This window comes from Antechinus flavipes, chromosome 2 (genome assembly GCF_016432865.1).
Source record: "Antechinus flavipes isolate AdamAnt ecotype Samford, QLD, Australia chromosome 2, AdamAnt_v2, whole genome shotgun sequence".
In the NCBI taxonomy this organism is placed as follows: Eukaryota; Metazoa; Chordata; class Mammalia; order Dasyuromorphia; family Dasyuridae; genus Antechinus; species Antechinus flavipes.
Window position 1 is genome coordinate 33,214,615 of NC_067399.1, and position 17,791 is coordinate 33,232,405.

Consider the following 17,791-nt stretch of genomic DNA (forward strand, 5'->3'; position numbering starts at 1 on the left):
TCCCTTCCCTCTCGGGGCACCTAGTCCAACCCACTGGCATCCAAGATTATTTTTCAAAGGCTCGCACCCAGTCTTTCATTGACGACTTCTAGGAACTCCTTCAGACAAATCTCACTTGCTGGTTAGTGTTTTCCTATTTATCAACCAAAACTTTGTAGCTTGTCACTGCTCCCGCTTTGGCTCTCAGGAAGGAAAGTGATCCCTCCTACAAGGACTGAAGGGCAGGTCCTGGTCCACGCGCAAGTTCCTTCAACCAAATCACTTATGGCAACACTCGAAAATTGGATTTACCGGAACCACTCACCTGGGCTCCAAATCCCACTTAACCCCCTTCCTCTGATACCCTGTAGTTGGTCTTTTCACGGTCTGGATCCAGTCCTCACCCACCAAACATCTCTCGGCTATGGGTCTTTGAGGAGACTGTGTCCCTCACGGTCCTGAGCCCGTTTGCGGGGTGGGGAGAGAGGGGCACAAGATGGCGTCTAGGCTCCCTTCCATTTTTGGAGCTCTTGTTGGCATGTGAAAACCAGGAGCCCTGCAAAGAGCTTTGGTCAGTGGTCCGATTATCAGTATCACTCGGTACAAAGAATAAATGTGTATCCCTGTCACAGGGAGATCTACACCCTTGGTGTGAAAAGTGCCCGTGTGGATGAGGTAACAGATCCGGATTAGTGGTAGTGTTAATTCAGTCCCGTTCTAGCCTGCTGCTCACTGGTTCCTATTGGGAGTCCAAGATGTGCAATTTACAGAAAGTTAAAAAAATAAAATTACTGGGCAGGGAAGGAAGGGAGAATCTGGAACTCGAGTTAAAAAGAAAACATTAAAAAAAGTCTCTTAAAAGTAATTCCATTGGGACAGTTGGGTGGTGCAGTGGGTAGAGCACCAGGCCTGAAGTCAGGAGGACCCGAGTTCAAATTTGACCTCGACACGGAACATTTCCTAGCTGTGTGTCCTTGGGCAAATCACTTAAGCCAAAAAGAAAAATAATCCCACTGTAAAACAACTTCCCAGCAATGTTTTCCCTGCAAAAATATTAAGTGGAAGCAGAAAGGGAAGGAGCCCCAAACAAGTACCTCTCATTGGGGGAAAAGGAAGGGTCAAAGGGCACGTCTTGGGACTTAGATCCAGGTCCTGCACATGTGGCTTCTTGCCCCGGAGCTCCCAGAGAATGCCAGCGATTGTGACCTTGTGACAAAGGTTTTGTGGGGGATGGTGGGAGGGAGGGAAGGCTTCCCAACTTTACCCAAAATAAAGGGGCATAGAGAGGTGAGATGGCCTGAAGGCTGGAGTGAGCTCTGTGCAGGTACAGGGCTGCTCTTCACCCAGGAAAGCTGTCAGGAAGGCGGGGCCAAGCGGCAACAGGTGGCGATGAAGAAACGATGACTCGGTCAGCCTGGAATTTCCCAAAGAACAGTAAATCTTGCATTTAGAAAACGCCTCGAAGGGACCCACCTGTGAAAAACATTTGAAGACAAAGCATTTTGTCCCCATTAATTGGGGAATGGCTGGACAAGTTATACATGGGGGTAATGGAATATTACTGAAAAATGAAAAAATGGTTTTAGAGAAGCCTGGGAAGGTTTAACCTCCTGACTCTGAGCACAACAGGCAGAACCAGGAATACATCGTTCACAATAAGCCAGAACCATCCGCTACGGAAGACTTGGTCCTCAGCGGGTCAGCGACCCTAAGCAATCCCGATAGACTTTGGACAGAAGAGGCCATCTGTACCCAGGAAAGAACTGCGGAGGCCGAATGCAAATCGATACACGCTGTGTTCACTTATATTTTGGTTTTTTATCTTTTCCACAATTTTTCCCTTTGGCTCTGGTTTTCCTCTCCCCACATGCTTCATGAAGCAATGTGTATTAAAATAAATTTTCTTAGAAAAACAAGAAAAAACCCATCCTAAAATGTGGAGGAGGGAATGTCCTTGTGTAACATCCCCTTCCTGTGCCCCCACAGCGGGATGACGGACAGGGACCTGGGGGCCTCTGGGGGCCAGCACCACTAAGAGGGATACAGTAACACAAGATGATCCGGGATGCTCAACTGGACAAGGCATGAATCTCAGTTGGGGGTGGGGGTGTTTCAACATTGAGGGCATGGATAGGAAAGGGGTGCAGGGGCATGGGGCAAGCGGAACAAGTGGGGCTGAGGGCAAGACAGTCAGAGGAGCAGGCAGAGACTCCACTGGCCAGGATGGAGGCAGTGCAGGAACGGAGACCCAGTGGCCTGAACAGCTCCTGACAGGCTCCTAGGGGGACATCGGGTCCAGCCGAGCTCTGCCACCCACCCCACGCTGTCCCATCCTCCCCCCAACTTCTGCAAGGACAACCTTCAGCTAAAACTCCTACAGGTACCTAGTTCCTGCCACATGGTGACCCATCAAGAGATGGGGGCCACGCTGCCAGGCCAGTCTTGCCCATGCCATGCGGGCAGTGTTTGCCCTCAGCTGCAGGAGGCTGAGCCTGGTTTAAAAAGCTTCCAAAAGGCAAGAGTGCCAGCCTCTGGCCTCAGCCCCGGAGAGGCCGTATATGCCCACCCTCCCCCCACAGTGAGTTTTCAAATGGGGGTCATTGGTTCCACGTGAAGCCCTCTTTTCACAGGATGTCACATGGGCATGACTTTTTAAGCCCTTGGGCTGTCACGCTCCCGTTCGTTGTCTGGGAGACCAGATGGATGGGAGCAGTTGTGAGGGGATTTCTCAAAGGAGAACCCTTGGTGGGCTGGCCAGTGCCAAGTTCCTGGAGGTTCAGGGGCTCTGTAAAGACGCGGGCGCAGACCCTGCATTCAGCGGTTATTCCTGAAGCACGCAGAGGTGCCAGGCTTTACACAAGCACAGCGTGTCCCGAGTCGGAGTAAAGGCACAGGAGCTGCTGGAGTCGTGGACCTGGAGAACAAGGGCCCTGTCCCGTCCCTAAGCCGCACTGACCCACACGAGCTCCGGGGACACGCGCTGACACACCTGAGAAGGCGTGCACAGGCCGCATCCTGCCAGCGCATCACGGCCCCTCCCATGGTCCTCGGCCCCGTCTCTCCACACACCAGAGGACACACACAACTCGATAATTTTCACTATTTTATTCAGTTTGCTCCAAGTGGCCAAATCAATAGTGGTCGGGATCACAAACATTATCTTGATTGGATCGAAAGCCCCATCAGTAATACCCGAAAACGTCCAATGTTAGACAAGGTGTGAAGGAAAGTGCCTGGAGGTGGCTGACATGATAGTAATTGGAAACGGAGGCTGCAGCAGGCGGGGGGTGACAGGGCAAAGATGGCCCCCAGCCCTGCCCCCGGGAGCCTTGCCGCACAGCCCTCCAAGACATCGTGGCGGATCTCTCTGGACACGGGACAAGTGCGTACAGGAGAGCGCGGGGGCCGCGCTCAGGCCTGGCGCCCTCACTGCTGCACCTGGGTGGTCCCGAGGCCCACGGCGCTGGCGTACGCGGTCAAGATGTCCACGACCTGCTTGGTTTCCAGGGTCACGCGAGCTTCGTTCAGCCAGTCCTGGGCCACCCGGCGCGACTCCCCTTTCAGCTGGTTGACGAACTTGGCGGCCAGCTCGAGGTCGCCGTGCTCGATGCTGTACGAAGCGTAGGACAGCAGCGTGAACGTGTTCAGGTCTTCGGGGACGAGCTTGGCCGGGGGCTTGATCTGCTGAGGCTGGAAAACAAGCAGGGACTGCAAGTAGGAGAGGAAGTACTGGTACAAGCTGTTGCGGGTCTCGTCGATCATGGCCACCCTGCGCGCCAGCTTCTGGACGTGCTGGAAGCGCGCCCTCAGGGTGTCCTCGCTGTAGATGCCGCGGCTCAGGGACTCGGCGGGGATCGCTGCGGTCAGGGCCTGGGCAAACTCGTTGTCGGAGCAGTTAATGCGGATGGCCTCCACTGCCGTGCCCAGGGGGATCGTGGGACCGTCGCCCGAGGCAGTCTTCAGGCTGTACTTTAAGGCTTCCACAGAAAGCCAGAGCTGGTGCGCCTTGCGGGCCTCCTCCTCGGCTACCACGTGACCTGTGGGGAGAGGCTGTGGTCGGCAGGGGCAGGGGCCGGTCCCCCGCCTCCGCCACAAGGGGAAGAGATGGTCTGAGGCAGGACCACCCCCAGGACCCAAAGCCAAAGCTCTCCCTCTGGCCTCCCAACCGCGTGCCCCGTCCTCTCCCCGGCCCCTCTGCCCAGGGCGCCACCAGCGCCGGCCCCCCACTCACTCTGGACGGCCTGCTCGATCCCTCGGAGCCGGGCATAAGCTGTGTTTATGTCCAGGGTGAAGTTGTCCACCTGCTCCTGACTGAGGCGCTTGAACTGCAGCTCCTGCTCGGCGAGTTTCTCAGACAAGCCCTAAAGCGGCCACAGAAGGCCCAAGACATGCCCGTCAGTGGGCTCGGCCCCACCCGTCTCAAGGACCCGGCGTGGGCAGACGAGGGCCAGCGGTGGCAGTGCCAGGTCAGGGAAGGACAAACAAGGGGCCGTGCCCAGTGGCAGCCATGAATTGGGAAGGAAAAAGCCTAGAGCGAGTTTTGGGTGCGGATTCTGCACGAGCTGGGGGGCAAAATTCCCCCGCCCTGAGCCAAGGCTCAGCAGGAAAGGCAGGACAGCTGCTCGCCTGCCACCGCCTGGCCCGCGGCCACTGCCCACACAGAGAACCATCCCCGACTGGGAGCACTGGCCTGCCCCCCACCCCCGAGGAAATGGACCCAGTCTTTGAAGTGATCCGGAACAGGAAGTGGCTGCGTTCTTCAGGGACTGTCTGGTTTGCATCCTGAGAGCAGCCAGGGCCCAATTAGGGGGAGGCAAGACCGGAACCGGGGGCTTCTGTGGCCCCCTTTACCCACTCGGGCTCACACCTCATTGTGCAGGAGAAGCCGCCCCAGCACAGAAAGAAGAGTACTGAGGGGAGTCCCCGTGCCCACCCAAGGCCCACCCAGGCGTGCAGAGACCAGAGCACGGCGCACCAGCCCCTTAGTCACAGGGTGCAAAGGGCCAGTAAGCTGGGGGAGGGGAGGTGGTAGGGAGAGATGCTGCTCCACCAGCTTTCAACATGCCTACGGTCACTCCCTGGTGAGGACTGCCCACAGGGGGCAAGGACTGGCTGAGGACAGGGAACCCCAAAAAGCACCTGCCGGCAGAGCCTCAAGGCTGGACGACTCCTGGCCTCATGTGACCAGAGGCCCTAGAACCAGGGAGCAGCAGCCTGGCCTTGGGGCTCCTCACTGGGAGGCTGAGGCTTTCCTTCCCCACGGGACAGCACCCCAAGCACCCCCCACTGACCAAAGGGACTTCCAGGCCCCCCAGGCCCATTACCTGCTCATATTCGTATTTGAGCTCTTGCTCCTGGATCCGGAGAACGTCCCTCAGGTGGTCAGTGTGGGCAGCGGCCTGGCGACGGAGCTGAGTCCTCATTTCTGCTTCCATCAAATCTCGGACTTCCTCAACCTGTAAAGCCAATGCTGAGTGACCGTCCTGTGGCTCAAACACGGCCTCAGGAGGCCGAAGTATAAATGGCACAAAGCCAGGGCCTCGGCTCCAAAGACAACAATCTGAACGCAAAGGCCCCCAGCCTCCTCGGGCTGTCTCCTGAGGCCGGTATATTACATACATTGCTTATGGATAAGCAAGAGTATCAATTGTACTCACATGCGGCCATCAATGACCTCATTTAATCCCGAGGCAAAGGGAGTGTGTCTTACCCAGACCACACACCCGGGGTCTGAGGGGGTTTCCGTGGCCACCGATTTTAGCTCTTCCCAGAGCACGGTATTCCCGCTTCCAGAAAAAACGGCCATCCCAGAACCTTCTGGAGGTTGTCCGTGGGCATCTGCACCCGCACCCTTGCACACACATATCAACAAGGAGGCCGGGGCCCGCTCCCTCCCCCCTCGGCCCCGCTCCCTCCCCCCTCGGCCCCGCTCCCTCACCCTTCGGTCCTGCTCCAGCTGTATCTCGCTCCGGTGGCGCTCGAGCGCTTTGGCCACGGCGGATTCGAAGGCCTTGTCGTCCTCCAGCTTCTGCTTCTGCAGCGCGCTGTCGATGTGCTGCTGCTCGCGGACCTTCTGCTCCGCCAGCTCCCTGTTCAGCTGGTCGATGCGGCGATGGGCGTGTGCAATGAGGGCATTGAGATCATCAGTGGACAGCTGTCCGGCTAAACAAGGAAATTTTCAATGAGAGATGGCCGATAACCTCCATGACTAACCGGGATGGGTTTAACAATCTAAGTTCTATTGGCCCCTAAGCACTGGTCAGCAAAGTCACGGGCAGAAAAAGGGAGCTGGAGCATAGCAGCTGGTACCCCCAAAGCAGGAGAACCATAGCTCAGGGCAGTTTCCTCATAAGCACCAATGGGGGCAGGGGGAGTCTAGGGCCCTCTGTGGCTCCTCCCAGCTCAGGGGCCTTAAGGCTGTGGCGCCTTCCTGGACAGGAGTTCCAGACCCCTCCGCCCCCTTCAGTGTCTTTCTGGCTCATTCTCCAGCCCTTCTTACCTAACAAGGTTTACAGAAGGCCATCTGCCTTCATATTCTTTCAGGAGCACAAATCCAGGCACAGGCCTACCCTCCCCCCTCCCCCCTTTACATAGCCCCGGAGAAAACTCCGATTTCTTCCCTAATAAACATCATATCAGTGGCCTCTGCTGTTGCCCAGATGATTCTGGACATGTGAGGAGCAGCTTATCCTGTGGCCCTCATGAATTTCCAGAACACCCAAGTGAGACTTAAAATGAAGAATTTCAAGGTTGGCCTGAAGAACAAAGTGAGTATTTCCCAAGGTTCAGACTATCTCTGAAAAGGTAATTTAAGTCTTCAAACTAAAGTCTTTAAAGATGCTAAAATACTGAATTACTCACCTATATCTGAGATCTCTGCAAAAGAAAAGAAAAGATTTGAAATATTAATGCAGGTTATTTTCAACAAATTCACTACTAAATGTATGTAACGAGGGAAAGTGCTACTAGTGGATTTTGCACATTTTAAAATAAACCAATTCAGAAACTATCTTGACTTTTTCAAATGTGTACATCCTTAAAGTCAGTTCCAAGTACTGGGGCAAGTGCCTTTGTTAGAAGTTTACTTTGTGGACTGAATTATTTTATATTTGAAATAGAAAAAGTACTTTGTTCAAAAGCTGTTTCGCTCCCTCATATCTGTTTAGGTTGGCTAAGATGACAGGAAAAGATAATAAATGATGGAGGGGATGCAGGAAAACTGGGACACAAATGCATACTACCATCAAAGGGCTATCAATCTGTGTATTCCCTTTGACCCAACAGTGTTTCTACTGAGCTTATATCCCAAAGAGATCTTAAAGGAGGGAAAGGGACCCACATGTGCCAAAATGTTTGTGGCAGCCCTCTTTGTAGAGGCCAGAAACTGGAAACTGAGTGGATGCCCATCAGCTGGAGAATGGCTGAATAAAAGAAACAATCAGCAAGATGATTTCAGAGAGCTCAGGAGAGACCTACATGGGCTGATGTTAAGTGAAATGAGTAGAACCAAAAGAACATTGTACACAGGTACAGCAAGATTGTGTGATAATCAGTTGTGATGGACTTGGTTCTTTTCTTAGTAATCCAAGATAATTCCAATCGATTTGGGATGGAAAATGTCATCCACATCCAGAGAAATAACTATGGAAGTTGAATGCAGATCAAAGTATACGATTTCCATTTGTTTTTTGTGATTTTCCCCTTTTCTTTGGATTTTTCTTTTAAAACATGAACGATGTGATAATATGTTTATAAAATGATTGTGTATGTATAACCTATATCAAATCATTTGCTATCTTGAGGAAGGGGGAAAGAAGGGAGAAAGATTTGGAAAAAAAAAGTCTTACAAAAAAGTGAATGTTGGAAACTTATCTTTACACATAATTGGAAAAAATAAAATATTAAATGGAAAAGGAATTAATAAAACAAAAGAAAACAAAGTTATTTACCTCACAAAAAGAAAAAACAAACAAAAAGATAATTAGCTTTACAGGGATGTCACCATAAAAATGGAGATCCCTCAATTAGGGTTCTCTAACTTTGTTCTCTTATGCAAAAAATGGGATTTTTAGAAAACAAGTCCTCTCCCCAACTCACCAAGAATACTTCACACTTTTACCATAATCATGGCTTCCTCACGCTCATTTTAAAAAAGAAGATACACACAAAGACCAAACATACACAGTGCATGCCTCTGAGGAGTACTATTAATTATCAATATTAGTAGCTAGCAAGTGTGTTAGTGCTGTAAATCGTTTGCAAAGTGCCTTATAGTCATTTTTCAGTCATGTCTGACTCTTTGTGACCCCAAATTTGGGATTTTCTTGGCAGAGATACTGAAGTAGCCATTTCCTTTTCCAACTCATTTTCCCGATGTGGAAATGGAGGCAAACGGGGTGAAATGACTTGCCCTGGGTCACCCAGAAGGATCTGGGGCCACATTGAGAATCCAGGAAGATGAGTCTCCCTGACACCAGGTTCCACAGCACTACCCAGTTGCCCTAAAATATATTATCTCATATAACGGAGTAGTTGCTATTATACTCCTCATGATTTTCCTTTTCCCCTCCACCTTTCTCTCCCCTCTCCCCCCTCCTTTCTCTCTTTCTCTCTCCTTTCTCCCCTCCTCTGGATCTTTTTACACACATCAGGATACACTATACTACATACACAGACCACGATTTGTTAAGCCATTCCCCAAATGGCAGACACTGAGTGTTTCTGGGTCTTTGCTATCACAAAATGGGCTGCTACAAGTATTTTGGCAGGAGTAGGAACATTTGTGAATGACCTTTCCTTGGAATAAATACCTTCAAAATACCTGCAAAGCTCTATGCCAGCCAGACATGAAATGCGACTGTCTCCAAAGAAGGAAAAAAGGCATGTTCAACCACTATGAGCCTGAAGGGCAGGTGTAAGAGAGATCCCCCTGGCTGTCTGATAGGAAAAGCAGCAGACGCGCCGGTCGGAGGAGCAGGTCGTGGGGCCCCCGGCCCCTGCCTAGACGAGTCCCCCAGGCCGGAGCCTGCCCCGTGGGAGGGCCCCTCTGAGCCGTGGAGATGCCAGGTCCATCTGAGTGTAACTAGGCAGAAGAGGAAGTGCTCAAAGGTGTGAGCAGTGAATGCCTGACATCTGCACAAGAGACCCCCGGGCAGGGACACGAAGGCTGGATAAGACTTGAGCCACAGACATGTGAGAAATGGTCATGAGGCTCTAGCAACGGCCCAGGTGAGGAGTCCCTGAGGGCCCACCTAGGCTGGGGGCAGCAGAAATGGTGGAGAGGGGCAACAGAGGGTGGCCCTTCTGTGCCCGATAGGGCAGAGGCGCGCTGTGTCCTCAAGGCTTCCCAGCTCCTTCAGATGATGCAGACGAGGACTTCTGGCCCTCTTCTTCCTGCCGTGCCTGTCGCCAACCTCCACAAGAAAATCTCCTGTGGGGCTAGGGAAGTGACCCCAAGTTTGGCCTCCTGGCTTTGATCCCCTACCTCTCCCTCTCTAATCAATCCTGACACCCACTGGTCACAAGAGCCTTCCTGCGGGGGCCCACGCTGGCCCCTTCGCGGAGTGTCCCGGCTACCATGGACAATGCAAACCCCGCCTCCCCCAATCCCACGAGGTCTCCTCAGTTCCTTCCTGGGCTCCCATACCTATTCCTACTCCCTTCCCTCTGAGGGGTTCAGTGTGCTCTCCCTTGTTGCTTAGCATCCACCTACTTATCTGTGTCGATGTTAGATGGTTAAACGTCACCTGCGACCAAAAGCTCTCAGAGGGCAGAGGACTTCATTTTGGTCTCTATACAGAAGGTGCCTAAGAAACGCTCACTGAATCGGACTGGGCGGCCTGTGGCACGAGCTTCATCCTTGCATCCTACTCCAGTCCGAGGGCTCCTCACTTCGACCCCACGAACATGATCCACAACCACCCCCTCCCCACCCCCCCCCCCACCCCCGCCCCTGTCTAGACCTCCTCCAAGCGAAGCTCCGAACCCAACCCATTCGACTGCTCTTAAGGACCCGAGGCCTTGCGGCCAAATCCCATGACCCCTGAGACTCCCCAATACTTCCCCTGCCCAGGGGGTCTTGACTGCTAGAAGCACCGGGGCCACATCTGGTGTTTAAGCAATGGGGACGACGCCTGAACGGAGGGACGCGGCCTTGCTGTTATTACAGCGCGCTCCGAGAACTTGCCCACCTGCCGGTCATACTTACTGAGCCCGCTCCAACCAGGAAGTAAATCTGGGGTGATGCTATTCAATTCCCTTTGGAACTCATCCCGGGCTTGGGTCACCAGCTCATGGTACTGTGTGACGACTTTGGCTTCAGACTGAGCCGCCTGGACCTAAACAAATGCAAAGGTCTCAAGTTTGAAAAGGGCCTCAACATCAAACACGAGTTCATCCCAAGCCGTGAGATCAAGCACGTGCTTATGAGGCGCACCCTACGCCATGGCCCTCAGATCCACAAGCCGTCCCTGCTCCGAGGGGCTTCTGCGCCACGTGGGGGAGAGAAAGGAAAAGGGAGGGCATCCGCGGGGATGGGGCACAGGAAGGAAGAGGGGAGTCTAGGAGACAGGCTGCTTCCGGCACAAGGATTAAAGGATGGAGGACAGAAGCGTAAGCATTTATTAGATGCTTACTGTGTACCCGCCAGGCAGGTTGCAAAATGCTGGCGGCATAAGAAAAGGGAACAGAGGTCTGGGAGGAATCCAGAGAATAAGAAGAGGCACAAAAGAGCTTGTAGGATGGGGTGGGTGTGGGAGAACTGGGTGGGAAGGGCTTTTAAAAGCTAATAAGAGTTTACATTTAGTCTGTTCAAAGTACATAATAAACATACAAAGAGAAGAACTTCTGAGGGAAAAAAGTTTATATTTCATTCTAGAGTCCTTCGCATTTACTGTGCAGTGCTCCAACTTAAACGTAAGAAAAATTGCCACAGCGTAGAGGGCAGACTGAAGGGAGGGGAAACTGGAGGCAGGAAAGAATCAAGTGAGAGGGGCTGTAGGGGGCAAAGAAGGTGTTGGGGAGGCACATGGGCTAAGGGGAAGAGACCCGAGGGATCCCTGGTGACCAGGGTCAGGAAAAGAGGCTCACTCAAATGGCCTCAGGTAAGGAAATGGGGGAGGCAAGGAGATGTGTGGAAAACTTGAACAGAGAAGAAAAGTAGAGACAAACTTTCTTTTGTGGGGGCCAAGGCAGAGAAAACAAGGATTACTTTGGATCATCTGGTACCAGTGAGGGGCCCAGTTAGCAATACTGTGTGACTCCCATACCTCCATTCATCATTAGGTAAGTAGAAATGAAAGAGAAAGAAGGCAGGAGTAATCCAAGCCTGACAAGGTAACAAGACATGGTGGGGCAAAAGTTTCTACAGGAGAAGACTTGTAGCATTACTATGGCTAACTACACGGTCAGGACTGGAAGCAGTCAGCGCAGGTGCGATGTTCAGAAAGAGTGCAGAGGCACAGGGATGGTCTCACGGAGACAAAGAAATCAACCAAACAGAGAGATTAATCCATCAACAAACATTTATTAAGTTCATCCTGTGTGCCGGGATGTCCCAACCTGGGCCCTTGTGAAAACACAATGACTAAAATTTAAGCTCTGTTCTTTTTGTTTATCGGGTCTCTTTTCTTCCACAGCACTAAAAAGGTTGTTTCAACTAAATTCTACCCACTTCTACATTTTCCAAATCAAAAGGAATCATCCATGTGGACAGTAAAAATGGGAGTGGAGGGAAATGAACTAGAGATCTCTGCAGAATCTATTAAAAACAGAAGGCAACCCTTTATTTCATGAGGTAATTTAAGTTTCATTACAGTTAAATAACATTCTAACCTGCATACTGAATTGCTCACAATTTAAAGCTATTCAGTAAACCTAGAAGATAATTCCAGACACAGAACGTGCAACTTTCTCCAGCTAATGGCAATTTTCACTAATGTAATTCAATTAGAGATCAAATAAACTCTAATACAGGAGGTAACAAATAGAATTACATCTATGTGCATCTAAAGGTCAATTTTTTTTAATCAACAGCTTCAGCTTGGCTAGTTATTTTGGCACAAAAGTTTAGGTGAGTAAAGGAAGTTGGTCAGTCCTACTTCCTTCTTCTGAAGTTGCCAAAGGAACACTCAAGCCCAGTCAAATGAGTAAGATGAACAGCAGAAACTGACCTTTTTGACCACATTATCCAGATCAACGATCATGTTCTGAAGATTTTCTTCTGCAGCAGATATGTGAGTCTGGGATCCTGCGAGCTCGCTTCTTTTCTTGGAATTCTCAATGACACCCTTCGTTTTCTCTAACTCTTCTCTGAAGACATGAAAAAAAAATCATTTGTATTGTGGTACACTGCAGCATTGTACAAAAAAATTTGACATAAGGTATAACAGATGATTTCTATGAGACTCAGGATAGATAAACCTGAGTCACCTGCCCTCACCCTATTAAGGTACAGGTAATTTCGGTCATCTAGGGTCAGCTGAAAGAAACCCCAACTACTATACGTGCTGGGAGGCTGCTGCAAAGGTAGTTCAAAACAAGCTTCTTTAAAAATAATAAAATTAACTTTTTACCCCCCTTCATCCTATATTCCCTCAATCCATGAGAGAATGCAACAGAATTGATAGCTTCTTCTACAAAATACCTTCACATACTGAGAATGCCTTATGAATGCCTTTTAAGAGTGAAGCCAAAATACACTCAGGTTAGGCAAGAGGACTTGAATTCAAATCTAACCTCAGACACTTAAAACCTCCTAGCTGTGTGACCCTGGATGAGTCACTTAACTCCAATTGCCTCAGCAGGAAAAAAACAAAAAGAAACAAACAATAAAACAAAATCAAAAGATTGAAAAATATGCAAGAAAACAAAGTATTGCATTGGGAAAAAGTTAAGTGACTTGGAAAACAGTCTGAGAAGTTAAGAATTACTCGATTACCAGAAAGCTGCAATAATAAAAGAATCTAAACATCATCTTTCAAGAAATTATCAAAGAAAATTATTCTGATCTCCTAGAAGAAGAGGTTAAAACATTAATAGAATCTACTAATCCCTTCCTGAAAGAGATCCTAAAATGAAAACTACCAAGAAGCCAAATTTCAATGTGTCCAAGTCAAGGAGAAAATATAAACAGCCAGGAAAAACAAAACAATTCAAATATTGTAGAGACACAATCAAGATAACACATCTACATTAAAGAATCAGAGGGCTTGGGATATGACATTCAAAAGGACAAAGGAGGCAGGGATTATCTACCCAGGAAAAGACTGAGTATAATTCACTGGAGGAAAAAGTTATTTAATGAAGTAAAATTAAGGTGCGAGAAAAGAAGGATCCAATGAGAGAAAGGAGGAAGAGAGAAATAGAATAGGGTAAATTATCTCACATAAAAGAAATGGAGAAAAAGCTTACAAATGCAGGAAAAGATCGAAGGGCAAAGGGGGAGCTTGATTGGCTTAAATTGTGAACCATACATTCAGTTCAGTATGGAAATCTATATTATCCCATAGGAGAAGGGGCTGATAAAAGGGAGGATGGACCAGTGAAAGAACTCTGGGAGATACCTAAGAACCATTACATAGAACTCCCAATCCCTATATTTTTGCCCGCCTGCATTTTTGATTTCCTTCACAGGCTAATTGTACAATATTCCAGAGTCTGATTCTTTTTGTACAGCAAAATAACGGTTTGGACACATATACTTATTTTGTATTTAATTTATACTTTAACATATTTAACATGTATTGGTCAACCTGCCATCTAAGGGAAGAGGTGGAGGGAAGGAGGGGAAAAATTGGAACAAAAGGTTTGGCAATTGTCAATGCTAAAATTACCCATGCATATAACTTGTAAATAAAAAGCTATTTTAAAAAAAGAGGGGGGAGAGGGTGGATTGAGGGAAGGAGTTGGTCTGAAGCAAAACATTTTTAAATAGAGACAGGGTGAAAGAAGAAAAAGAAATCAAGATAACCTCAGGGAAAGGGAAGGGGAGGGGAGACAGGATAGAGGGAAATACACAGTTAGTACTCCTAATAATGGAAAAAAAATTTATAATGTTTCTCAGATAAAAATTTCATTTCTCAAAAATATAGAGAACTGACTTAAGTTCATAAGAGAATATAAGTCCCAACTGATGAATGGTCAAAGATATGAACAGTTTTCATGGAAAGAAATCAAAGCTATCTTTATTTCTATGAAAAAAACACTCTAAAAATCACCCCGATTAGAGAAATAAAACAATGCCATACCTACAAGACTGGATAATACAGACAGAAAAGGAAAATGACAAATGTTGGAGGGGATATGGGAAAATTGGGACGCTAATTCACTGTTGGTAGAGCTGTATACTGATTCAACCATTCCTGAGAACAATGTGGAACCATGCCCAATGGGCTGTAAAACCATTATATATCCTTTAATCCAACAATACTACCACTAGATTTGTATGTCAAAGAGACTAAAAAAGGAAAAGGTAAAAGGACTTAAATGGCTTAAAGTTGTGAATTATGATTATGATGGATTACTGTGCTATAAGAAATGATGAGCAAAATGAACAGAACCAAATATAGTGACATTGTACAACAATCAACTGTGAAAGACTTAAGATATTTGTGATCAAGATAATGATCCAAAACAATACCAAAGGACTTAGAATGAAAAATACTTTCAACCTCCAGAAAAAGAAATGATGGAATCTAAATGCAGATCAAAGCATACTCTTTTTCTTTATTTTTCTTGGGTTTGGATTTTTTTTTTTTGTTCTGTTTTCTTTCACAACAAACTAATATGGAAATGTTTTACATGATTGTACAAGTATAACCTACATCAAATTATATGTTTTCTCAATGGGGAAGAGGGAGGGAATAAGGAAGAGAAAGAATATGACATAAGCTTTTTAAAAAAATGAATTAAAAAAACTTAAATGTAAATTTTTTATATATAATTGGGGGAAAATAAAATACTTTTTTTAAAAAGAGAAAGGATGAATGAATAAAAAGGGAAAAAATAAAATACTTTTTTTAAAAAGAAAAAAGATGAATGAATGAAAAGAATACTCTGTAGCACTAAATGAAAACCTCAAAGAATTCAAAGAAAAATTGTTTACAAATAAATAATTTCTAATAGCATATGAGTAGTAGAGTTGATTTTTAAAACATAGCCCAGCTTATACATCCAAATGACTGAAAAAATATTCTGAGAAACAATGTTTCAAGAGAGGTTCCTACAAAGAAAATAGAGTTTTTGTCAACTGAATGATGATAAAATTCTAGACCTTATGCCCCATCCTAAAAAGGGGCAGCCTGTGCCTCTCAGGAAAGCAGGCAGGAGGAAACTCAATCTTTTAAGTACTAAGCTATTGTCACCAGCAAACTCTGAGAGATGGTGGAAGAATACTACCTAAAGGGGTGAAGGGCAAATGTCCTGTTTTTCAAAGAAAGGGAATGAAGGCTACAAAGTAGGCCAGTGAGTTTGCTCTAATTCCCATGCAAACTTCTAGAACATATTATTAAAGGAATGATTAATGAACATCTATCAAAGAAGCAGTAATCATAAAGAGGTTGCCTGGTTCCACATCAGACTAGTACATCAGGGAATCAGTAAAACTAAGTACCTGCATTGATTTCAATCACACAGCAGAGTGTAAACAAGATCCAAGATGTATGCAGGGTCAACGGTAAGAGTGTGAGGTATTTAGAACAGACTGAATGGACATTCCCTCCTTCGAACCTCCCCACCCAACCCCAAGTCATTAATACTTCAGTGGACTTTAGTCTATAGGGATTCATGTATGCTGTCGGGACAGCTTGATGCAATTAAAAAAAAAAAAAAGTTAAAGTAAGATTTTTATATATCATTAGGGAAAAAATAATTTTTTTTAAAAAAGAAAAAGGATATAACTTTTTACTGATGACTCAAAATAAAAGCCAGAACAGCATGCTTAACAAATCTGCAGATGAAGCAATTACAATTGGGTTAAAATATACTTATTGTTGTACCACAGTTCCCTTTTAATGTCCTGACCCAGTTTCCCAATTGTCCTATTTAGCTACTCTGTCACAGGTTATAACCTTTCCCTCTTAATGTTTGATGAGATCGAGGTTTTATTATCTTTAGGCTATAATCATTCTGTCTTAATGTTTGACAGAATAAAGGTCTATCCATTTTAGACATTATTAGAATATCAGTAACCTCTCCAGTACCTTCCCCGCTCCATTGTGTCATCCTAGGTGCCTCCCCCCATTAGGTTATCCCCATCCAGATACCTCCCCCCATTATGTCATTGTTCTTGTTATCCTATAAAAAATCTTGCTGGATTCTTTGAGACGATAATCTCATTCAACCCTGGGACCAAACATGGATCATTTGGCCCCAGAAAATCTCTCCATTTAATGAACTATTAAATTGTTCTCTAATCTCTTCTTGCTCAGTTCCTCCAGCATTACGCTTATAAAGCATAAGCACAGAGTGGGACAGATAGTTCAATCGAATTGAGAATGAAGGAGGCTGGTGGATCATAGCGTCCATGAGTCCGTGGTACACGGTCAGGCTGCATAAAGGGAAACAGAACATACAGGCCAAGGAGATAAGCTGACCAACTCGCCATGATCTTCTCTAATCAGATCTGACCTTGGGAACTACCATGAGGTCTGGATCCTTCATGTGAAGCAGGATATGGATAAGCTGAGGGGAAAGGCATCAGGTTATGCCATGAGGTTCTACTGAAGAGAATGGGCCATTTAACCTAAAAAAGACACAGAGAGGGAACAGGAGAGCTGTCTCCAAGCAGGGAAAATGGGCACATGGATGAAGCTGACAGTTGTTCAGCCTGATCTGAAAGGGCAAAACTAGGAGTTGTGTAAGTTATAGGGAGAAAGATCTAACCAAGAGAGGTAGTATCCAAGAGTGGAAAAGTTGCCTGGAGAGAATGGTGGAGAGTCCCCATCATGAGAGGTCTTCAAACATCAGTTAGATGATTATTTATCAACTAGACTGTAATGAGTATTTAACTAGCTTCTGGGTTTGGCCTAGTACATTTTTCAGTCTCTGACACTCTCTAAAATTATAATTCTGAGTCCCAGAATGCCAGCAGCATGATTCCATGCAATTCCCAAAGAGCTATGACATAGTCAGATGGAAGCTCCTGTAAAGATGATTCCTCAGGCAGGAGTGACTGATGTCATCACACCTAATAAACACTTCACTGTGCCCAAGATTTTGCAGTGTTTTCAACGAGCCCAAGTGGAGCACTGATGCAAAAACTTAGGGCAACTGTTTTTGTAATAATACTATTTGGCCAAACATCCCACCAAAATTAATAGCCAAAGGGCAAAGCAAAGATGCCCAGGCAAATGTACTCAGATTTATCATACTACCTCACACAACTTACACATCGGCTATGAATTAACAAATCTGCCTAAAAGACAATTATGAGGATGGGCCAGTCAGACTGGTGTTTCCCCTCCCCACACACACACACACACAAACGAAGGATGCTCTAGATCATCCTGTCCAACACTTAGGGAAGAACAGAGGTTGGATCAATGGATCAATGTATCAGTGACAAAATCACAGCCATCAAGAAAGGGTGTGGGTGGCCCAGGAGCCAGTGCTGGATTTGGAGACAGAGAGCCTGGGATTCAGGCTTTGTTGCAGACATGAACTAGCTGTGAGATCCTGGGTTCCATCAATTATTAACTAGGAATCACTCAAGCTCCCACGGCTCAGGGTTGTGACCGGACAAGGACAGAGCTTTGCCAGCCCCAAAGCGTCTCCTGCTCTGACGATTCAATCTTGTTCAAGTCTCACTGCTCAC

At 47.1% G+C, this 17,791-nt stretch overlaps 1 protein-coding gene across 1 annotated transcript in view; it reads right to left on the reverse strand.

Annotated features, from left to right (window-relative positions):
- Nucleotides 1-3,069: 3,069 nt before the first annotated feature.
- The window catches only part of IMMT (inner membrane mitochondrial protein), a 39,770-nt gene continuing 25,048 nt past the window's right edge, over nt 3,070-17,791 (reverse strand). The window contains exons 9-15 of the mRNA XM_051974392.1: nt 12,150-12,288; nt 10,187-10,316; nt 6,841-6,855; nt 5,918-6,141; nt 5,304-5,435; nt 4,211-4,340; nt 3,070-4,016 (exon numbers count right to left, since the gene is read on the reverse strand). Of these exons, the coding sequence (XP_051830352.1) occupies nt 3,406-4,016; nt 4,211-4,340; nt 5,304-5,435; nt 5,918-6,141; nt 6,841-6,855; nt 10,187-10,316; nt 12,150-12,288 (1,381 nt within the window). The 3' untranslated portion in view covers nt 3,070-3,405. The remainder of the gene's footprint in view (nt 4,017-4,210; nt 4,341-5,303; nt 5,436-5,917; nt 6,142-6,840; nt 6,856-10,186; nt 10,317-12,149; nt 12,289-17,791) is intronic.